Here is a 24,742-nt window from a genome sequence, read left to right as displayed (position 1 = left end):
TGAAAATATGTTCAGTCTTAATAAGTACAATTTCCGTTTTAAAAGTTAACTTGTCTATCTACTATACTGAGAGATTAAGGATTTAGGAATCCAGAACGAAAGACAAATTCTTTTCTCCTTAAAGATACTTTTGTTGGCACTTAAAGTTGATTATGATCAATTTTAATGACTATTACAGGTAATTCTATAAAGGTTAGAGTTAAGCTACTTTAAAGATCTTGTCTTTCATACATGAGTAGTATGAAGAATGTAAGAGTCATCTTAACATCATAAATATGCCATCAATATGATTGATGAATGTTTTATGTATAAGTATCTTCATTTAATGCAAGCTTAAGTCTCATTCTCTTTGAAATGTTCAAAAAGAAATAGATTAAAGTTTAAATCAATTAGGTATGTCTATCAAGACATTATGATCAGATAATAATAGTTTGTACAGGATTTTATTGTACTATGCCTAATTGAAAAAGATGGGATTAGATCCCAACTCAAGTATTAGATGCAATTTTGGGTAAAATTGTCAAGTAATAGGAGAAATTTGACCTTGTTATGATGAGTACTTTGTTAAACAAGTCACATCATTTAGAATTTACACACTGATGTCAAGCTCTACTTAGGACATGCAATAGAAATTGCATTTTGAACATTATTTCTTTTAAACTATTTGAGAAATAATTTTGGATTATAGAAGTATTGTAAAATAGTTTACGACGTTTCAGGATTTGGGTATTTCAATATATTTGTACCAAAACAAACCCAATAAATACATAAATGTTTAAAGATATGCCTAAATATAGGTTGTCCTTTAGGAGTTACAAAATGGTTTTTTGTTCAATTTCAAATAAAATAATGTATTTGTGTGACAAATACTGTTTTATTAGGAATGACTAATAAAAGGCTAGAAACCTGTAAAAAAATATTAAATAGTGTTGATGAATTGATTCCAAGTAAGCCACTTGATCGTTAACAAGTGATGTTAATCATTTAATTACATTTGAGAGTAAAATGAATTCTAATTGTTAACTAGAGAAGTCTTCATTGTAGAGAGAGTTATGAGATGATTCAACCCTTACAAAGACTTACTTGTAGTCAATATTGTCATGTTGATGACAAGATGAAGACTTATTAACATCAAAGGTAGTGGGAGAGTTATGAAATAACTCAACCTTTACAATAACTTAATGGAAGTTAAAGTTGTCATATTAGATGACAAGAATTAAAGGGTGTTGACATGAAGGCAATATGTCAAAGTCATAAATCATGAGATAAAGTCTGTGTACTTCATCTCAGTCTGGATTTGTGGATTTTTTTATGGGGTAAAACCTATAGGATATGAATTGCTTTACAAAAGAGACTTAAAAGTGTAGAATATGAAGATACAAATTTTCAAAGTGAGATTTTTGGCAAAAGGTGAAAATTATGGCTCAACTAGTGAGAGAAATTAGACTCTGAGTCAATTTTTTCACTTGTTGCTTTAATAGTCTTTATGCATTATTGATTCATTGTTGCATGTGAGATATATAAAAATGAATTAATTATTTTATGAAAAAAGTTTAATGCGTCTACACAAATCAAGAAATTTTTCAAAGAATGAATTGCAAAAGGTTTTCAAAATTGTACATATTCATAAGAGAAATGAATTATATATTTAGAATCTTTGAATATAAAGGGTTTGATAAAAGTATCATAGCCCATGAATTTGATAAATAATAATGTTCTTGTACTGACAAGAAAATTTATTAAATGATAAATGGGAAATTTTTCATATTTAATATTGATGTCTTATTGCTCATTATGAATGAAGTAAAATTTCAATATAAAAGTTTGACTACCTAGCCAATTTTAAATGAATGATTTGAAATAGTATTGTATATTGGATGTCCAAATAGAACTTTTATAAGGACATAATGTTAAACTTGTCTCCAGCATTTTACATTTACAAAAATTGTTTGTTAAATGTTTGATGCATTAACTTCAAATAGAATGATAGAGTGAAGTTGATAAAGTCTAAGGAAAAGTTTCTTATGACACCTCAAGTGTTGAGAATATATGATTAATTATCTTCTTTAAGTTGGAGAAAATTAATAAATGAGACTAAATTTGTTGGATTTTATGCCCTAAAACTCGTAGATAGTAAATACAATTAATTGACTATCATCAATAAGGAGATATCAATATTATTTCAATAAATGTTATTGATTGTGTTGTATTCTATTTTGTCTTAATAACTTTAAATCCAATAAACTAATATCCTAGACTATCTTATGAGTCTTGAACTGTATATGGAGACATACAGGGATCAATGTTCAAGACACGACCTAAAAGGTCTATAGTATAGGGATAAGGTTGGATACCTTATCCTAGTGACACTATGGATACAACCCACTTTGTATTTGATACAAATGCATGATCCAACGCATTCGTGTAGGTGGCATGCGAGTGGGGGTATTCTATGTAATGAATTTGCATAAGACTAGACCGCGAAATAGTAACCACTAAATGTAACACCGTTGACTAATTAGGTTTCTATTTCAATAGGATGATCTAGGCAACTTAGTCTTAATCCTAAATGTATTATGAACTCCTGTTCATGAGGGATTATCCTTTGATTTGTATGGGTGAGAGTGACCAATTTGCCGACTCAATAAGTCTACCATTTTGGGGACAAGACCAAGTGGGGAGCTGGGAACATAGTAATACAAGATGAAGTTCACTCCTTCCTGACATTAAAGTAAGTAGATGAGTGTTCCTTTAAGAGGTATCTTCGGGACTTGAACAAAGGGTCATACCCTCTCATTGGCCCGAGAGGGATTCCTGTTTAATGGTTAGACCATAAACAGGTTGTTCATTAGAGGAGCACCGGTATTTAAGGATACAAGATACAAAGGTAACCCAAGGGTAAAACGGTAATTTGACCTAGTTGATGTTGCGAACACTCGTGAAGGACTAACTTGTTGTTATGGTCTATATCTGTAACTTGTTGTTATGGTCTATATCTGTGGATACAGAAATATATCTGCAGTGAGAAGAGTATGGTTGTGGGACTGTAGTGGAGTGTACTCACAGTTAATGAATATTAATTAATTTGATTAATGAGTTTAGCCAAATAATCTCATATTGTTTGAGCGGATATTAATGAGGAATGATTTGAATTGTTCAATAAGAAAATTTATATCAATATGATTAATATATAATTAATTATAGATGTGATCTTTAATTGAAATTATATTAGAGTGAAATATTTGAATGAGATTCAAATATTTAATTAATGTAAATTAGATTCATGAAGAATTAATTAATTATAATGTTAGAGAGATGGAAGCATATAAACATGTGATGTTTATAATATTAATTAATTAATTAACTATATATTAAATTAGATTTAATATATGATTTAATAAATATGCCGATTAATCAAATAAGAAGTTATTTAATTAATTAACATCAATGGTGAAAAGGGAAATACTTGGAGAAGTGGTAAATCCTTCAACATATATACTCATCCTATTAGCCCATTTAGAGCCAACATTCAATTTGTGTTTACAAACATACTAGAAAATATAAATATACATAACATATATTGAGGCCAATCTTAAACATGGAACCTCAAATGTTGCTGTCAGTCCAATTTCCCTTAAAATATTTACATTTTTGGAACGACAGGATGAATGTCTAATTTTGAAAAGTAATTTTGAATTATATTCCAACCTAATTTTTATTCCAAAAATGTCTAAATCTAAAATATTTGATTGAAATACATTATAATTATTTGAACATGCATACCGATATATCCCTAACTACGATCAACAAAATGACACCAAATATGTATATACTTAAATATAGAATCTAATAAAAAAAAATCAAAACTAACCAAATCAAATCTACTAAAAACTGAGAAAATAAAATCTAATAATCTAAAACTCTAAATCAAAAACATAGAATCATTGACAAACAATATTCACTTAAATGAAATATACTTTAATTCTAAAAACCAATATTTAAAATAATATCTCACAGAACAATATCTAAAAACGCAAAGGCATCTTCAAAATTTAGAAACATAATTACAAGTTCATTGAAGCTAGAAAAGTAGGTTAATTTCCAAATATTTAATGAGAATAACAAAAATTTAGATATTAAAAACAAACAAATATCTTATATTTAAAATCACCATCAGATGAACTTTGACTCACAAATACATATATTATACTAAAATATAATATTAAACATAACTTAAATACTCGTTAGACTAGACCACACAAATATCTTAAAATGTATATCTCTTCTTTAAATTGAGTATACAAATACTGCAAATATCAAAATAACCAGATCTTTTCATGGGGATTTTGTAGGAACAACATTCCTATACAAAATAATTGGCACACTCTCAAAAATAATTTTTTCTATCTTTGTTTAATTATAGATACTCAATACGAAAAAAATCATTTGAAAATTCATGAAGATAAAAGGTAATGTTAACTTTGTATAGATTGAATTTTTAAAGTAAAAAATAATAATAATAATCTCACAACTTAATGAGCAAATATAATAATGAACTTTGAATTGAGTCTATCCTTAGTTTCAAACTCTAATTGCCTCCATAACTAAATTCTTGGTGATCTAGGATTTCTTGCACTCTTTTATGCATCCATCATGCTCTTTCATTTTCTCAATCGCATAGTGCTTTGTAATTTCATTGAGGAGTACAATAACAACACTGGATTATAAATTTTTTCATTTCGTTCAACTGTACGAATATTGTTATTGCTCGTGTTGAGCCCTAACTTGTGGGGTATGGAGTGTTGCATTGTGAGGAAGAAGTGAAGAAGGGAGGGAGTTTGAGATTTCATTATGGGACATCAAATAAAGGCATTATTTTAGGGACACAAAAATATGTAAATACATATTTTATAGAACGAGAAGAAACTAACAATACTAAAATATATAATTATAGATTCCCACTTAAATTGTGGTTAAATAATGTAGAGATAATAATTAAGTTATTAAATAAAAGGATATAATATTTAGTTGAGTGAATCTCAATACTAAAATTAAATAAGATTTCCTGATTTTAAGAAGAAAAAAAAAAGCATCAAATAGTTTAAAAACCTAAAAATTAGGCAGGCAAATTGGACTATTGAAGGTAGGTTTGGAAGAAGCCATCAAATAGACCATGGCAATGGAAAAATTTAGAAATTTTTCAAAGTTATCCTAAGCATAAATACAAGATACAAGTATGATTGGATACGATGATACATCAGTTTCTAAAAAACTAGTATAGGATACGTTGAGAAAAATCTAAGATATAGATAAATTTAGAATATAAGTTAATAAAAAAAATTACAAAATACACTTCAAACACTGAAATACAATACAAAAAACAACATCTAAGATGTTGAAGTAAAATAGTCAATAATATGCAATAAAAGAGTGACTCTTATTGATCAGAGAAGAAGAAGATTAGAAAGATAAGTATGAAGATAAATGAAGAACTTATTCATTGAATTGTTGAATATATTTAAATGGGTTATATTTTAGAGGACTTTGTGCAGACTCAAATGTGAAAATGAAGATTAGATGATAGTCTAGGACTTGGTCTTCTATTTTTTTTTTTCTTTTTCTTTTAGTTTTAAACTCGAGTAGTAAGCTTTTTAAATAAACCGTCTAGTTTTAGTTAGGAAAGATTAGATGGATTGTTTATTTTTTTTTTAAAAAAAATGTAAACGTAAAAATAGATACGTCAAATCGTAAAAGTATCTGAAAGTATGATATTTTATATGTATCAAATGAGAAGTATATGTGCTTCATTACTTTTCTTTTTTGACCTTTTCTATAATTTCTCAAACATTTTTCCTCTTATGGGCCTACAGGGGCCAATTTGATTGGGCCCATTGTGTAGTATGATCCGGCCCGACCCGATTAGTTTTGATGTCTGCAGATTCCGATTAATTTCAGATCTATTTTCTTCTTCGTCTTCAGATTTTTCGAGATGCTTTATGATTCGCACAATTCTTCGTCTTGTTTCTTGGTAATCAAACAAATCGCCTTTTTTGTATGTTCTCCTCTTTTTTTAGATTCTTCTCTTCATCTTTTTTTTGTTTAATTCAAATTACATCTTAATTTGCCAGTTCTTCTTTTGATCGCAGAGTTTTTGATCTTTTGATTGCACGGTCGAGGTCGAACACAGGGGATTGACAATGGGATTCTTGGTGACGTCCCTGATTTTCGCCGTGATTGGAGTCATCGGATGTTTTTGCACCTTAATTTGCTGTAACAGAGGCGCTTCGACTAATTTGTAAACACCCTTGTTCTTTATTGATTCTCTTACTCTATTTTCATACCTGTGTTGGGTTATGGATCTAGAGGAAATTAATTCAGCCGATACATCATCTAACTCGGTTATAAAGTATACGTTTTTGTTTTGTTGCTCATAATCATAATCATTAGGTTGTACTGTAGCCAATGCGCTATTGATTCTAAATCCTTGTGTTGTTGGAGTTTAGAAATTTAATATGTTGTTTGTATTTATCAAATGACTGCCATTTTTTTAACACTGAAGATTCAGGCGCTTGTATTTAGCTTGGTATATAGTACTACTAAGATTGTAATATCAGTTTGTAGGATTTAAGGTAAATGCACAAAATTGGGGAAGTTTTGTGGGATATTGAGTAGGATGGAACAATGCTGTTGACTAGAGATGTGAAATTTAAAAACAGTTTGGTTGGGTCAATGGAGAATATGAGAAATTTTATAAACTTTAGTACTTTAGCTGAAGAAAAATAACATCATTCTGAAAAATGTTTGATTGAAATATCTTGTCGAACTATGTTGTTCTTGATTTAAGTATATACAAGTGTTTTCTATCTTGGTGTCGAGGGTAAGTCATCAGTAAGCTTGATGATAAATTTGCTTCGTGGTTTAAGTTTTAACAACTGTCCGGAACCTAAAATGTGCCTACTAAAACACTGTTGTAAATTACTTGCCTTTCCCAGTTTGAAGTATTGGCTCTGCTTCTGCCTTATTTGTAAATGAATGCTTGTTTCTCTAACCTCTCTCTGGTTGCTCGTCTTTGCAACTACATCAATACTCACCCTTGGAGTTATGTTGATACTAAAGATTGAAAGCCTCTTAAGAAGTCATACCAGTCTAATTTTGTTCAGTGACCTTTACTATTAAAAATGTTATATATGGGTAGTCTCTGAAACTTCATATGTAGACTTTGCGTTACATGGTTAAGTCTGCTTGCTTCATCAGGCACTGTATGGTTCACAACAAAAATTATGAAAGACTGATCATGCATCTGACTTCCTTGGGATCTTAATACTTATTTGAAGACCTCTTGCCCCTTCAAACAATTGAGTAGCTATGTTGCTTTTGCACCATTAATACCTTATATGCATAACTTTTCGAAGTATATTTATAAGTTATAACTTTTCATTGCACTCATGTATTGGCTAATGTTGCTATTCTTCAATGCAGGTTTCACCTTACTTTGATAATTACTGCAACAATATGCTGCTGGATGATGTAAGTTTTTATGCCCAACGTTTGATAACCACTAATTTCCTTTGTGCAATAAATTTTGCTTGTTATGTTAGAGGACAAATTATTGATTTTCATTGAGAAAAATGCAAGTGTATAAGGGAATTCAAAGCTCACAAATGGAATTTTCACCTATTTCGACTCCAATTCAAAAGAACACAACCAAGTTGTTAATTACAAAAAATTCGAATGACAGACACCCATTAGGACGCATTAAATCTCAACCCCTCCCACATCTCTATTGAAGGCTTCTCCACCTCTCTAAAAATTATACTATTCTTCTCAAGCCACACTCTCAAGTCGTCTCAGATCTGACAGGATAGCAAAACAATAAGCCAAGCTCAAAACTCTTCCCTTATCTGGAAAATGAGAGTTCATCAAATTTCCTCAACCAAAGAGCAACTGTCCCTATTATGCACCAAAAGAGCAACTGTCCCTATTATGCACCACAGCAACCCAAATACACAAAACTCTGAACAATTTCAAGTTGCGGTCTTAAGCAACAAACCTTTTCTTTCTTGGAGCGAGAAGCTCTAGTAGGATTTTGCTTTAGTGAAGAAAGATGAACTAGATGGAGAAAATATATTGTACATCTGCAATAATGTATGAGTTGATTAATGAAATATATCCTTAGAACTTGATACAAGTATTTTTCATAGGATTGATACTTTTACTTACTGATGTGCAAATAAAGAGTCATAAAAATAAGGAAACAATCTAGATTATAATGTCCACAAAATAGATACTGGTTAAGATATTTCTTATATCAATTGCTTGCAAGATTTTGGAATCATGCACCAATCAACCCTGTGGTTAAATCATGTATTTGGCTACTTCTTGATTCTAAAGGTGTACTAATAAGCCAATTGTCCAACTTTTTCTTTATGAAATGTCTATCGGTAGATCACATTGAAAGATATCGCCCCCCCCCCCCCCCCCCCCCCCACCATGCTCCCCCGGTCGCACTCGCTCTAATCACTAGAATAGGAGCAGGTTCAAGACTTTATATACACAATTTTCAGTCAATAGTCTGACGAGGAATTTTTGCCTTACCTATCCCAACAAGTCCTACCAGCAGCCTATCCTTTAACCTGAGAGTGGCTCAAAGCCTTTTCAGAGTTGTGCACTATATTATTTATTGACTTATTGACAGACCTCCATATGCCTCTTAACAATATGTTCAAATCTTTGATGAAGTTTCAATCAGGGCAACTTACAAAATCCTTGACGTGATACTGAACTAAAATTGACTGGCTACCATTTTTTGTTTTTGTCTCCATCTAACCAAAATTTCTCCTCAGAATGTACAGTATAGAATATAGACTTCTTGTTATCAAATGATCCATCGTAGCATCAAATAGGCATCTAGGTTTAATTTTCACCAGCCTTGATTTTTCCAGATAGTTTTGCTGAAGAATCTCAAAATTAGGGAAAGAAAAGCCTCTGTAGTATCCTTTCAGATAATAAAGATATCAAATTCACCATATCTTCAACATTTAGTGATACACTGGAACTTTCAGAAACCTGTTACCGAATCTGTGAACTGGGCTAGTCTTGTTACATCATCTATTATTACGAAATAGTAAATATGTATAACGTATTATGTATACTTACTACTGAATTTTTATTTTGCATTTGTTGAATTTAGGTGGGCAATTGTATATCTTGCACAAATGAAGCCACTTATTGTTCCCATTCTGAATGACTCCGAGTGAAGTGATTATTTTGGGAACTTCTACTAGTTGTCTTATGAATTAAAATCATCATGGGGGTTGCTGCTGATCAACCCTAAGATATGTAATATTTTTCAGATTCCATGTACCTATGTTGCATTTCCAGGTTGAATCTGTGCAATTCATAATTTGAAGAAAACCTTCAATTGGGTTCTGTATTTTGTGTTTCCTGAGTGTTGTTTTTTCTGAATTACTTTCCGTTCATTTTTTTGGGAAGATCGACAGCTATTTATTACAGATCTCCATTTGTGAATTAGATACTTTGTGGTTGGGGCTGTTTGTTTCATTTTTCAATTTTTATCAATAATATCATTTATTAATAAAGTGATTGCTTGCTTTAAAATATATTCTATTCATCTAGTTGTGATTAACGAGTTCTATTCTATTCCTCTACATTTTCTTATGAATTTAGTTTTCTAAATGAAAACATGGATCGTAGAAGAGAAATTAAGAAAGATTAGTATAAAAGCCCCAATTCCAAAATAATTCTACTCTTACTCTTGCTTATATAATCAGCCAATTTTACAAAATTTACCCTTAATTGTATAAAAGGCAATTCCCAGTCGTTTTCTTCCTTCCTCTCCATCTGTTTCGGGAATTTTCTTCTTCGTAGGTTTTCTTCTTGAGTTTTCCTCGTGAGTTTTGATCTCTATGATTTGTGTTACAGTGCAAGAGCATGAGAGCAAAAAGGTGAAAGGAGTTCAATCTACGTGAGAGAGGAAAGAGAGAGCAAGATAGAGGAGAGCCTAAGGCTCAATCTTCGTGTGCAAAATTTGATTTTTGTAGTTTCATTAGAATATGATGTCAACAAAAGGTCAAAAATCTCAATTTAAAAAAGTAGGATAAATTTCATTTTTCCCTCAAATATTGAGTCATCTATCCATTAGACCCAAATTAAGACAACCCAACTAAAATTCATTTCATCAAGTGAAAGAAATTGTCTCCTAGCTGTGAGCATTGAAACTTTAATTTAATCTCAAAACACTAATACTTTGTAGCAAGAAGAGGATGAAGAGTTGGCAATCACAATAGTTGCTTAAACTGAAAATATACAAATCCAAAATCGCCTCAATCTCATGGAAAGAAGGAATCTTACACCACATCAAGTGAAAGAAGGAAAAAGAAAACACAAATTCACAAAGAAAAACAACAGATATCAGAATCTTACACCACAAGGTTATGTTTAAGCCAATTCACACCAAGACAATGAATTACAAATACTTGATGAGTAGCCATATGACAGCAATAAGAACCACAATCCCAACAACTGCTAAAATCATTGACATGCAAGTGCAACCACCCTTGGTCCGCTTGTTCAATATTGCCAGCCTCTTCTGCACTCGCTGTTTTAATCAAATGCACAAGTTTATAAGTTAGAGCAATGAAATATATATTTAACCAATCAAAAAAGGAGAGCGAAAGAAACGGATTCACAGACGTGAATACATGACATGATGCCATAGTCTTAACATCTGTTGTTACCAAGCTCATTAGCACTCCCAATTTATATTCAAAGTGTTCCAAACAGAAGGATTGGGATTTATCATTTATCGAAAGAATAGATCCCGTCCACTTTTGAAGGATGCAGTCCAATTTGAAAAATCTTCTTGGGAAAAAGTACAATAATGATAATCTAAACTTTCGAGGAAGTTTGAACCGCTGAAATCCAATCCTCGACACCAGGAACGAGCCAGAAATTTTCACAAGGGGCAACATTTACAATCTGACTTTCTAAGTATAATCTTTTGAATTTGAAAATTTAGAAGAGAAAACGACTATCTATTGCCCCTTTATTCTTCACTCTGCCCATGTCTCACACTAAAAGTTCTCTTTCCAACACGGTGAACCCTCTCGCAGTTATAACTTATAGTACACAACAGATGTCAGAACAAAACAACCATCGTGTGAGAAAAGATTTAGAACAAGAGATTCATACCCGTAATCGGGAATCCGTAACATCGACATGTTCATCCAAATCATCCTGCACCGTTGAACAGAGTTAAAAACAAAACTACAACGATAAGAATTAACTTCATGAGAAGTATTGTGTTAGCGATCAAGTAAGTCAACAAAATAAATTAACATAACAAATGATCAAAAGACATACAATAAGTCTCGTGTGAAGGTTAAGTTCTTCATTGACTGCCAATGCAATATGTTTTGTGCTAATTATAGTACCTTCCAGTTTCTCAAGGCCTTCATCTTGCTCTGCTCCAAAGATCACATTTTCACATTAACAGAGATTCATAGTTGTGAAATTTTTCGAGCGAGTTAAAAACTTAAAACAAATAAACCTGCCTCTCATAATTTGTCGTTGAAAACCAACTAGGCCTCGGTTATCTAAGCCTTCTGTTCTGTTCATGACATCAGCTGGCTTTATTTCTGGACCAAGTAAGCTATCCCGGTTAGCAAAGTTAGACATGTTCAATGTTGAAGCCATCTGCTTAGCTTTTGTTCTCAAATTTGCAATCATGTCCCTGCGACGATTCATCTCTTTCTCTGGTCTACAAACCACGAGATACCGATATAATATAAATATACCATCCAGAACATAAAACCACCCAATTCCCAGAAAAGTTACCACAAAAGTGCAGAGTTAGATATCCACACGACATATACAGATATAAATTTCAGCACATCTCATATTGAAAGCATTATTTTCTGACTTAAACTACAATGAATTACACATACGTGTTGATATTCCTGTCCCTGTCTATTTGGAAACGGTGGAAAAGGGAAACCATAACCACAAGTGACATGGCTTACATTGGTTGCTTTCCTTGAAGCTTGGGTAACTGAGTCTGCAAGGTATCAAGTCTTGAACCCAATATTGTGATCTTCCTGCGTATAGCTGAGCCATGACGCTGAGCTTCCGGTCCAGATGCAGCAAGTGAACTTCTCTCAGAAATCATGCCATTGATATCTTCAGAGAGTTTCAAAGCTTCATTGTATTCCTTCGTCCATGATTCCAAAGTATACGCCATTGACCTTCAATCCAAATACCACAAAAGTCAAGAAAATTAGCTGTTTCACATTGTCAATCATTAAATAACCAGCTAGTTCGTCCGAGCAGAAGACAAAAGCTAGATTTAAAACTAATCCAGGCAGAGATAAACCCTTCTAATGATCTAGAAGAATCACCCACAAATTGATCGACGGAAGGATCAAACATTTCCGTCCATACACAAACCAAGGACAAACAAAACCGGCGAATTGAGGTAAAAACCATAGAATCAAACCCTGAAATCAACAGATATCATAGAACAAACCAACAAACACACCGAAAATTGCCCTGGAGAAGAAATTAATCGAACTACAAGACGATACAGAAATCATAATCAAAAGGAAAGGGAATTTACCCGTTCGGAAAAGACAAGAATTCAACGGGCGGCTGTGGCCAATTGTATGGGGAATCGATTGAATACAAATGGAAGACGATACAAATCCTCCACCGCCGGCGACCAACTTTCGTCGATCAATCGGAATCGGAAACCAGAACGTCGGAATTTGGCAATGCGCAAATTGGATTGAAAATCAATCCCTAAAATGAAAAATGATAATAATAATTATAATAATAATAATAAAGGTGTTCCTTGGGATTATTGGAACCCAACTCGCAAGGTAAACCGTGGGTCCCTTCGTCCACGTGTAATCATCATCATGGTTCTAAAAAGAATTATATGATTCAAATTTAAATATGTAGGATTGTTGAAGACTTTGATTAATTATTGATAATTTGACCCATTATTCTATGTTATTATCTCAACTATAAACAAAATTACTAGTTTTATAAATTTTCAAGTTTGTGTTGAGGAAATTTATTGGATACACAATCAAAAGTTAAAATGTATTGGACTTTTTTTTAAGTTTTGGTATTTGATGGATAAACATCTAAAAGTTTAGGGACATATTAGATATTTTTTTAAAAGTTTAAAGACCAAATGGACTTGAACTTAAAAATTCAAGTTCATGGACTAAATTTGTAATTTAATCAAGAAAATATTTAGTTTCACTGGTCAAGCTTACTAATGGATCTTTGTTACATTCTTTGGCATTGAAGATTCAATTCTTCGATATTTGTCGAATTAAAGAGAACTTTCTTGATTTTATTATTAATTAGTTCACGTGATAGTTAAACCGATCTAGGATTGAAGTAGAAATTTTTACAATATAGAACACAATTTTATATTGCAATGGGTAAACACATCTTTACTAAAAAATTTTTTTTTTTTTTTTAAGTACAACAAATTAGTGTATAAAATTTTATCTTAACGAAAAAGTATGTATTAATTATCATTGAGTGACGTCACTATGTCCCTCCTTATATTGCTCCACCTTTCATATCTTCTATTCAATTTTTTTCTTTTTTCTTTTCGCTAATTTGTCCACTATTTTTTTACAACAACAATAACAATAATTAATTAATTAAAAGATTCTGAAATAATATTCTGTAAACTCACTCATTTCAAGATAAATACAAAATTATACACAAATTTAAGTACTAGTATTCCACACATTAACATTGGTATAACTTTATCGAAATTCACAATAATCTTTTAAATATATATATATAGCTTGAACGTCACTTTTTATTATAGTAGTCATTAATAGTTGCGATGTCAATAGAAATTTTTAATTTTATTTCGAAATATAAAAAGTGAAGTTTCATGAATTTAATTAACGCTAAAAGACTCTTATTTAAATTTAATCAAGTTTAATTTGTAAACATCTAGTTTCAATTTTGCAACAAATTAGTTTTAATTAAATTTCTTAGTCCAACCATTTTAGATTCAAGAGGATTACTTATTACTTCCATGCTTAAAGTTTTAAGGATGATTGTACCAAGTGACTGAATTTACTAAATCCACTAAGAGATTTTTAAGAGACGAAATTGAAAAAGAAAGAACAATGCAGGAAAGTATATTTTTCCATATACACAAGTTTATTTATCACGTATATATTAAAATAGAATGTTTTGGGAGGTTAATCCAATAAACAATATGCAATATCAAGTGATAGATGAAAGATTTCAACACGATGCACACTTGCCTTCTAAAATGTGTCGTGGCAAGATGTGTGACATTTTTCAGATTCCGTACTCTCATGCATGTGCAGTGTTGAGTAAGAAGCAGTTGTCGATTAAGGACTATGTTTCACCATATTATCTCAACAACACTCCTTCTTCAATATACAACGATTTAATCAACCCATTAGGTGATCAACATGCTTAGAACGTATCTGAAGATGCTAGCTCCATAAATATTCAACCACCCAATGTCAAGCGCCTAGTTGGTAGACCCAAGAAGGTGAGAATTCCTTTACAGAGAAGACGAGGATACAATAGAAAGAGGTGTAAATTTTCACTTATGTAGTAGGTTTTCAATTATGCAAGAGGTGCAAAATTTCAGATTTTCATTTCATTTCATTTCATGGATAATTTTCTTATATGTTTATTTACATTACTATCAAAGACGTTCATTTTGTATTGTTTATAGAAAAGTTTTTCATTTATGAAAATAGTAAGACGTTTGAGGAGACATTCATTTTGTGGAATTTTGGTAATATGTTTAGTAATATCGTAAATGTTTGTTTGTATATATTAGATAATCTACTATATATTAGTACTTATATTTCATAAGATGTAGGTTAAAATTAAGTATGAATACTACACATTATCACCAAATAGGCTTAATGAAAGAATTAGTGGTGTATATATTAAAAACTAGTATATGTTAATACCTATATATCAAATGGCTACTAAATATTTTTTTAATCAATATTTGGTTGTATATATTAGATAAACTAGTAAATATTTATACTTATATATCAAATATACTATAGATTATAACCACATCCACGAGACGTATATTCATAAGATTAACATTGTATTATATATACACATAATTTAGATTGCTTTACAGTTTCATAAATGAATTGTGTCTTCAAGTCAGGCGTCAATCAAAAATTTAATAATCATATTCCTCTTATGTTACATGTGTGCTGGATATATATATATATAGTGAAAGAAAGTGAAAGTTTGGTAAAGATTTGAAACATAAAATGAATTTAATTGTGTAGATTAAATTCATTGTTTAGAAATTTTCAAATCAGATTGAACTTTCAAATTAAAATGATGCTTCATGTACAAATTTAACATGTATGAAAGTTAAATTTGTAGTTTCTTCAATTTGAATGATTTATGTTTGATTTTTATCAAGTAACAACTCATTAAGTTAAACTTGACAAATGTTTCAATTTTTTTTTTATTTATTTGATTTTATTTTGTATTTTGGAGAGTTACTAAGTTGCTAGCCTATAATGGCAACTTGGTTCTTCATTTGTGGCATCCATTCTAAATTGAAAAGTTCTCTCCTTTATTTCATTTTTTTTCTTTCGTTCTTGAGTTGAGTTGAGAGCAAGTATCCAAGAGTTTTACCAGATCCGAGTAATTTAAAGTTGCAGTTCTATCGAAGTTAGTTGTTGTATCCTGTTGAGACGATAGTTATAGTCCGCTTGCAATCCGTACAGAGCGAATAATTTTCTTTAGGACAACGCTTATCAGAAGCATGCCTCAACTAATTTTTTAGTCTCCAAAGGATTTTGAGGTTCTTTCAAGTTTTTGATTATTTCCATATCTAGGCCTTGTTGCTTCATCTGGCTTAAGTTTGAGTTTGAATATCATTGAGTGTACCGTTTCTAGTTGAGTTGTAGTTAGTTTACTAGTGTATTTAGTTCTTATATACCATTTTTCATAACAATCTGAAGACAATTAAGTATCTGAACTGATGGTTACAAACTCTTCCACCAATATTTACATTTCTACCATGATGGGATCACCCATTGTCAAACCCCATGTTGAAAAACCAGAAAAATTTAAAGGAGACAACTTCAAGAGATGGCAATAGAAGATGATCTTCAATCTCACCACGTTGAATCTTGCTCATATTTTGGAGGAAAATTGCCTAATTACCCCACCAGAAGCTATAACTCTAGAAACGGAAGTTGCGAAGCAAGCATGCATACATTCGGACTTCCTGTGTCATAATTATATACTTAATGATCTTGAGGACACTTTGTATAATGTCTATTGCAATGCTTATAATACATCAACACTATTCTGGGAGGCATTAGATAAAAAGTACAAATTGGAAGACGTTGATTGTTAGGAAGGATTTAACGTCGTTTTTTTAAACCCTAGCCTAAAAAAATATTAGTTACAATATTTTCATTCCTTCAACTTACACTAAAAAAATGTAGCATAAGCAATAAGTACGGGACAGGTCCACAGAGAATCATCAACTAGCCCTAAAACAATTAACAAACTCTATAATGATTGAGGGGAGGGGAGGGGAGGGGGGAGTTCTATAAAGAAATTAATAAAATTGTGCAAGAATGTAAATGTGAAAATGTCAAGATAGAAACTCGATTTTTATTCATTGATTTAGTTTAGTTAGGTTTCCTCTTAATTTTTTCTTGGTAATCATAGGCATTTAACAAAACCAAGATTCCTACTAGTTATTCACTTAGTCTATATACCCTAAAAGCCTAGGAATGTATAACCTTAATTTCTTGATTAAACAAGTAATCATACCTAAATGACTCAATTAATAAGAATCGATAGCAACCTAATTAATTGTTCGTTTGCATTAAGAGAAAACAATTCTTGACTAAAATTGAATTAGTAGTTCGGAAAGCCTAGATTATTAGCGTAATTGTTCTTGAATTACTAATCATGCATAATTATGAAGATTATTAATCCCTATAACCTAAATTTATACATTTGCACTTTTCAGTTGTGGTGCCCTAAGAAATTAAGCATGTAAACATGCTATTATTTCTAGCATTATTTGAATAAAAGAAAATTTACCAAAAATTATTAAATTCAATGCATAGAAATTATTTCACATTTAAGCGTCAATTTTAGCAAGAATTTATTATAGAAATTCAAGAAATTACATAAAAAATTATTGAATATTCAATTTAATTCCAAGAAAATTAAGAATCTAACCCAAAATAAAAGAAAAAGTGCAGAAATGTAAGAAATTTGAGAGAAAATTGAGTTTACATCTAATCTCCTGCGTGAAAATGCAAAATTTTATTTTTATATCAAGGGTTTAGCATTGCAACGCTGAAGAGAGCATTGCAACTCTCTTGTCGATTTCAAACCTCAAGCGTTAGGGCAAGGCTGCAACGGTGGTTCGATGCTTGCTTGCGATGAGCTGCGAGCGCAGAATTTTGAGTTTTTCCATGAATCTTCATAGTGTTGCGACGCCTCAGGGTGGCATTGCAACGCTGTCCTGTTTTGAAACTACTGCCTTCAAGTGTTGCATTGAAGTGTTGGACGGGGGATGTGACGCTGATCCTGTTGCCAAATACTTCAAATGAGTGCCATTTTTGTAATTTTGGTGACTTCTTTGAATTTGATGATTTTAGGCTTCATTTTGAACCAATTTAGGGTATTTTTAACCTAAGTGACTCCTTTGGTCCTTGGGATGATTTTACCTTACAAACATTTTATGCATAAGAATTGTACAAAATAGGGTTACCAAAAATCCTCGCGAGGTTGGGTCAACACCTCGAAATATTTTTTTATTAATATTTTTAAATTATATATATATATATATATACTTTTATTATTATTTAATATATATAACATAATTAACTTTATATTACAGATATAAAGCAATAGCTAAGCATTGTTTCTATTTTTTAAACTTTTTAAATTTCATTTAAATAAATAAAACAATAATAATATAATTTGTTATCTAAAATATTTACAATTTTAATATAAATATCAAAATTTTAGTTGATTTTGAATAAATAAAAAATTAAAATATAAACGGGAAATTTTTTTCCATGGGGACTTGATCCCCAAAAGATGATTCCTCGATCCCAACTCAACTCCCCAAAACAAGGAATGGTGCAGGGTCGATGATTGCAAATCTCCACTATTAGGATTGATGCCCTAAATCTCGTAGAGTCCTATAGTTTGTAATTGTATTGTACAAACTTATTGTTTATTTGATAAAATATATGATGTTTTATTTCTAAATTAGTTGCACTAACCATAAACCAATAAACTAACATCCAAGGTTATCTTGTAGAGACATATAGGTAAATCAAGTTTAAGTGATAATCTAAATGATCTGTCGTAGATGAATAAGGCTGAATACCTTATCCTAGTGACACTACGAGTATGGCCCATTTTGTAGGTATTACAATCGTTATAAAGTGCTACAAATGATTTGATCCTGATCATTCATATTGAGACATATGAGCGGGGATATTTTTTTAAGATCGGACCACGAAATGTTTAGTCTCATTATATAACGTCATTCATAATAGAGACTTACATTTCACTCGGATGACAATAGATAACATGACCTAAATCCTGATTGAGTTGTGAACTCCTGCCTATGAGGGTGGTCCTTTGATTTATATGGGTGAGAGTGGCCAGATTGCCGAAATAATAAGTCTACCATTTTGGGGATTCGTCTGATTAGGGAGCTGGGAACACAGCTACATAAGAAGAAATTCACTCATTCCCTAAGGTCGGACAAGTAGATAAATTTTTCCCTTAAGGGTTGATTCAAGGCTTGAACAATGTGGCGTCACACCCTCTCCTGGCCCGAGAGGGGTTTAGTCATAATTGGACTATGATTTATTATTGCTCATTAGAGGGATCAGTGATACTTAAGGAGTTAGATGTAACTACAGGGGCAAAACGGTAATTTTGGCCCAACTGTACTTACGAGCAATTTGTGAGGGTCATCGTACTATTGATTGGTTATATCCAATGGACACTGAAATGTATCTGTAGTGCGAAGAGTGCAGCTATCGGTCTTTAGTAGAGTGTCCGACAGTTAACAGATGGTGAATAATTTAATTAAAGAGTTTAATTAATTATTCACGTACCGTTGGAGCTTCAAGTTACAGGTCCATGAGATCCCCTCGGTAGCTCAAGGGGATTTAATGAGGATCGATTTTTGGATTAATTTGAATTGTTCAAATTAATTGAGGGAATTAATTATATATGATATAATTGTTATAATGTATTTGATACATTATATTATTTATGAGAGAAAATAATTATTTGAATATGATTCAAATATTAATTTTGTGAATTTGATTCATATAATTGAACTTAATATAAATGTGAGTTATATTAAATGTCATTTGTGAGAGAAAAGAAACTATAGGTTTTATTGCATATGATATAATATTGAAACTATAGGTTATATGTTATATGTGATATAACATATAATTATATGTATAATAAATTAGTTATTATATATAAAATGATATCATATTAATTTAAATGGTTTTTTTTAAATTTTAATTAACGGGAGGGAATTAACTTTCCTCCCCTCTTTTCTTTCCACCCACGAATAATGTGGGTGGTTGATAAAAATTGATAAAAGATCTTCTTCATCCTAAACATGAACAGAAAGGTTCTGTGTTTTTTTTTTTCTTAGAAAAGAAAATTTTTATCTGAGATCTCTGTTCCTCTCAATCTCCTCCCTTCCCTCACCAAAATCACTAGCCCACCACCCCTAGATCTCTCATTCTAGAGAATACCAAGGACGCGTTTAGGGTTATATCAATTGGTCATCTAAGGATTCCCATATCTTCAAATTCTTGATCTAGTTCTTGTTTTTCTATAAAATCGTTTTTCAAAACAAATGGGATTTTGGATGATCCCGCTTCCGCTACGGGTCCCTTCACTTTGGATTCTTCAATTGGTATCAAAGCCAGGTCATGATCCCAAATTCTATTTTTTTAAATTAAATTTACAATGCTGGTTGGTTTTTCCTTTCCGCATTATGTTCATAATTCATGTGATGAATGACTTTTTAATGATGAATGTGGTTTGTTAATAGATCTTTTTGGGATAGGATACTTGGTTTTATGGCTTATTCATTTACAAATTGATTTGTAAAGGCCCCTATTTTGGGCATATTTATGTGCAATAAAGTCTGTATATGAGTTTCCTTGTGTCGTTCATGAATTTTCCGATGCGGATCTGGAGAAAACGGGACTTTTTGAGGTGAAATTTCGATGGAGTTTGACGTTGCCCAGAAGGGACTGTCTCGCAGCGTTGTAATGTTGTGCCCTAACGTTGCAATGCTGCGACAAAGAACAGTGTTACGTTCTTTCTGTAGTGTTTCAATATTTTACATAACATTGCAATGTTGCAATGAGGGGAAAACCAACTGATTCTGGCCCAGTTCAATTCATGGTTTAGTAGTTCGACCGCAGTTTAGCCATTTCGGGCAGTTCAGGTTTGGTTCGGTGGCTGGTTGGTCCAATTCGAGCGGTTCAAGGCCCGATTCGCTTATATTTGAACCCGCTGACTCTTATTCTTGTAATAATTAGCTTTTAAATTCCTTTTTGGTGTCCTATACCGGTCCATTAACTATTAATTTTAAATATACATCTGATGCAAGTTTTTTCTTATATATCATATTGTATGTCATATAGATTTAAAACCCACCATAGGTTATGCATTTATATTCATGCATCATTTATATTATAAGTGTTATAATATATGTATATGCATGATTTAAATTATATAGCATGCACATGCATCATATAGTATAAATGTTATAGTATATGTATGCATGCATTTATAGCATATCCATGCATATATTATAATTGTTATAATATATTATTGAATGAATGTATGGATGTATGCTATAGTTTGATTCTTTACTTTATTATATAATTGTTATATATGTTAATAATGAATTGAAATTGCATGAAGCATGACACTACCTTAGATTAATTTATAAATGTTATGATTAATTAATGTATGTCAAGCATGCAATGAATGTCTTAATTGTTTCATTTATTTATAATTATTATAACTAAATGAAATTACAATTAAAATCAATAATTAAAAGTTGCATGCAAACCTTAGGTTATAATCATCTTTTAAAATTGTTTTAAAACATGATTCAGATAAACCTAATATTACATTTCTAATAAGATTAGAAATCTTAGATAAATATTTTAATTGGTTAATAGGATTAAATTGATTGTTAATAAAAGATTAAATATGTGACAAATGTATCTATAAAAGACCTTTTGTTTAAGGCGGGTTCTGTTTAGGCTAGGGTACGTAAGATGACAGAAACATCGCACCTCTACATGGGAACCTACCTGGAGAGGTGAATTAGATAGATTTGTTACATGCATGCAAGTTTGGTTGAAGTCTATTAAAGTGTTTAATGGACCTTAATCAAAATTATTTAACTATCCAAAGACAAGTGTTGTTTTTGGGCAAATTAAACAATCACTTAGTTAAAAATTAGTAGTCGGATTTTAAGTTAATTAACTCTAGGTAAAATGCTCAGTGGAAGAAAAATGGGTAAATGATACTTCATTTCATCTTCTTCACGTTTCTCCCTTAAAGTTTACATCGTGAGATCTATACTCGGCTTCGAGGCACCATGGGTGTCCCCTTACGGGTGGCATTTGTATAGATCAATATCAAGGTGAATAGAGAGAGTCTTTATAGTAAATGGGAGCGGGATGTGTGACAACACATCCCGCGGTCTCTCTCATTAGGTTGAAGTAAAGTTTCATGCATCGCCTCGTAGCATTGTGGGTATCCCCCTAAAGGATGACAGTTATGCAAGATGCTTTATTCAATCTCCAGAAATGGATAGGGTTGCTTTAGTTTCATGTCCCAATCGGTTTTTCCCTACGGTTGGCTCATTGAGGCAGAACTCTAGAACCTAAAATGAGGGGGTTATACTTACAAGAAAAGTTAAGCAAGTTAACAAATTCTGGACCGAACAATGGTGACTGTTAGTTGTAGTGACAAGGTGTTGTTTCTATGTAATAGTTGATAATGTCTCATTTCAGTGAAAGGGCACTTGATCGCTCCAAGGTGACTTTTGTCCTGTCTCACTGAAACATCATTGCAAAATAGATGTCACTTAGGGTACATTAGACTATTTTTCTTAAAACTGATTGGTTGTTTAGTGGTTTTATTGCAAGTAAACTAATTATAAATAATTTGTATGATTTCAGCAATTTTTTATTACAATGGCTACCACTACTCTAAACTTGCTTGCCGCTGATAAATTAACTGGCGAAAACTATACATTTGGGAAAAATACGATCAACAAAATTTTGATCATTGATGATCTTCGATTCGTCCTAATGGAGGATTGTCCTCCCATTCCTAGTCCAAATGCTCCTCGAAACGTTCGAGAGGCATACGAGCACTGGACAAGGGCGAACAAAAAGGCCCGAGCATATATCTTGTATAGTCTTACCGAAGTCTTGGTCAATAAGCATGAGCCCATGCTCATGGCCCGTAAGATCATGGAGTCCCTGAAGGGAATATTCGGAGAACTGTCTGCACAGCACAGACATGACTATCACACCCCGCCCCGAGCTCACATTCCTGAGCCTGAGGAGAGGCATGATATTAACTGATGCTACTTTGGTTAACTTACTAGTTTCTTTTTAATAACCTTACTTATAACAGCAACGGAAAAATATTACATGCTTTAATTAGAAACTAGTTTACAAATTCAAGTTACATTTACATGAAAGACATTATCCCAATAACCAATCTCATTTAATATTATTTCTAGACTTGTGCACAAACTGGACTCGTCAGCTACTTGCAAGAGAAACACAGAGACAAACCATGAGCTTTACAAAGATCAGTGAGTGGTAAAACAAATACAAGTATTTTACAAGCATTATCACGAGATTCCCACGCGAACCTCTACCATACCATGAAGCTTTCACAAACTCACCTACACACATGGTAAATGGTTAACATTTCATTACTAAAAATATCAACCTATGTGCACATAGTTCTCCCTTTCATGAGCTCAGAAGCTAGGCCCGTCGGCCCTCTGACCATGCCATTCAAGGTTTTCTATCCCACAAGCTCAAGAACTAGACTCCTTGGTCCCCTGACCATTCTGTAAGGATTGATTTTGGGCTTAGGCTCTAGGTCCACAAACCCCCTGACCATCCCAACGTCGTACTTATCTCATAATATAAACTATAGCATATCAACTCAAAATATGCTTAAAAGAGTAAAAGAAGTAACCTCTCATAGTGATCTGTTGAGATCTTTCTTCCTAGTTCACCTGGTTTCCCTTGTTCCTCCGTTTGACCCTATTTCAGGTTTAATTTTATGCTTAGATTACTCACTCTTTCGGGCCTTATCTCAAGACATTCCCTTCTTAAAAAATATGTGAAAATGTCTCTTAAAGTTTTGCCTTGAAATTCCTTGGCGAAAGTTTCGAGTATCAAGTTTATTCTTCCTGGCCCGACTGTCTCCTCACTAGTGAGCACCTCTCGGTTTTCCTTGAATTTGACAGCCTTAGATTTAGAATTATGTTAAGGCAGCCCTCACACTAAAACTACACTTAATTTAGAAACTTTTGGTCCAAAAATCACCTAATTTGCACGAGTAATTTGGAAAAGCTTCTTGTTTGAAGTTAGCCTATGCGTCTGTCCGTACACCTGTCTCTTATACACATCTAGATGTGTATAAGAGACAGGGAAGAAACCACTCATAGTGATCGAGAACTTCCTTCCGAGTTCACCGGTTTCCCTTGTTCCTCCGTTGGACCCTATTTCAGGTTTAATTTTAAGCTTAGATTACTCACTCTTTCGAGCCTTATCTCAAGACATTCCATTCTTCAAAAATTTGTGAAAACTACACTTAATTTAGAAACTTTTGGTCCAAAAATCACCTAATTTGCACGAGTAATTTGGAAAAGCTTCTTGTTTGAAGTTAGCCTATGTGTTTGTCCGTACAACCCTGTTCCCTTCGAAACCTTTGCTTGTACCTCCGCCCGAACACTGCCTTCCTTCCTTTGAATATCTCTTATTCTTGCCTTTCTTTGTGGTTTTTATGTACTTAACTGATGTGTGGGTTGAAGTGAGGCGTTCTGTCCCTTTTATAGGCGTTCAACCCTTCTCCTTTGCTCGATACCTCTTTCCTTGATCTCATCCAAGTGTTTTCCTTATCTTCTGCCAACTCCCGGCCTCTTCCACCTCCTGCTTGATGTGTCTTCACCCTACACTATCAACGCATCCCTCACATCAATGCAATCTTAACTGTCCTTATCCTTCATAGCCAACACTTAAAGCTTAACTTTGTATGTCCGCTCATGCACCCACCTTATTTACTTAAGGCCTAAAACTCCTTCCTAACAAGCCACATGTTTGGATGACGTCCTTGGATGCGTCCATCCACCCTTATATGCGTTCGTCCAACTTCATATGTGGTCATCTAGCCACAAATGTGCCCATCCAATTGCCGCAACATTTCTATGTCTAGACACCATCAATTGGCACATGCATCCATCCTGGCTCGTCTTACCGCCGCATAATTCATCGCCTAACGTTGTTGTCGCATACTACCAATGCATAACGTTGCCGCATAGCGTTGCTGCATAACGCTGACGCATAGCATCACCGTGTGA

General features: G+C 32.4%; 2 protein-coding genes across 3 annotated transcripts; one reads left to right on the top strand and one right to left on the bottom strand.

Moving 5' to 3' along the window:
• The first annotated feature begins 5,886 nt into the window (after nucleotides 1-5,886).
• On the top strand, nucleotides 5,887-9,531 carry LOC120087125 (V-type proton ATPase subunit e1-like). 2 transcript variants are annotated; one of them, XM_039044015.1, is made up of 4 exons: nucleotides 5,887-6,028; nucleotides 6,147-6,295; nucleotides 7,480-7,527; nucleotides 9,191-9,531. In XM_039044015.1, exons 2-4 carry the CDS (start codon nucleotides 6,198-6,200, stop codon nucleotides 9,255-9,257), a joined length of 213 nt encoding a protein of 70 aa, XP_038899943.1. In that variant the 5' UTR covers nucleotides 5,887-6,028; nucleotides 6,147-6,197; the 3' UTR covers nucleotides 9,258-9,531. The 2 variants fall into 2 exon arrangements, with proteins under 2 accessions (XP_038899943.1, XP_038899944.1); XM_039044016.1 differs by having other exon boundaries at nucleotides 5,896-6,052.
• Nucleotides 9,532-10,284: 753 nt separating this feature from the next.
• LOC120085085 (syntaxin-51-like) lies at nucleotides 10,285-12,835 on the bottom strand. The gene is made up of 6 exons (XM_039040938.1): nucleotides 12,635-12,835; nucleotides 12,042-12,263; nucleotides 11,574-11,779; nucleotides 11,383-11,483; nucleotides 11,212-11,256; nucleotides 10,285-10,618 (listed from the first exon to the last, which is right to left on the bottom strand). Exons 2-6 carry the CDS (start codon nucleotides 12,257-12,259, stop codon nucleotides 10,487-10,489), a joined length of 702 nt encoding a protein of 233 aa, XP_038896866.1. The 5' UTR covers nucleotides 12,260-12,263; nucleotides 12,635-12,835; the 3' UTR covers nucleotides 10,285-10,486.
• Between the last annotated feature and the right edge of the window lie 11,907 nt (nucleotides 12,836-24,742).

This window comes from Benincasa hispida, chromosome 9, assembly GCF_009727055.1.
Source record: "Benincasa hispida cultivar B227 chromosome 9, ASM972705v1, whole genome shotgun sequence".
Lineage (NCBI taxonomy): Eukaryota > Viridiplantae > Streptophyta > Magnoliopsida > Cucurbitales > Cucurbitaceae > Benincasa > Benincasa hispida.
This window is presented reverse-complemented; position numbering and strand designations above follow the sequence as displayed.

Coding starts and splice junctions, on each gene's coding strand:
- LOC120087125 (XM_039044015.1), top strand. CDS start 6,198: ATGGGATTCTTGGTGACGTCCCTGATTTTCGCCGTGATTGGAGTCATC. Junction 6,296..7,479: donor AGAGGCGCTTCGACTAATTT/GTAAACACCCTT, acceptor TCTTCAATGCAG/GTTTCACCTTACTTTGATAA. Junction 7,528..9,190: donor ACAATATGCTGCTGGATGAT/GTAAGTTTTTAT, acceptor TGTTGAATTTAG/GTGGGCAATTGTATATCTTG.
- LOC120085085 (XM_039040938.1), bottom strand. CDS start 12,259: ATGGCGTATACTTTGGAATCATGGACGAAGGAATACAATGAAGCTTTG. Junction 11,484..11,573: donor TCAACGACAAATTATGAGAG/GCAGGTTTATTT, acceptor TCTTTGGAGCAG/AGCAAGATGAAGGCCTTGAG. Junction 10,619..11,211: donor TTACGGATTCCCGATTACGG/GTATGAATCTCT, acceptor TGATTAAAACAG/CGAGTGCAGAAGAGGCTGGC.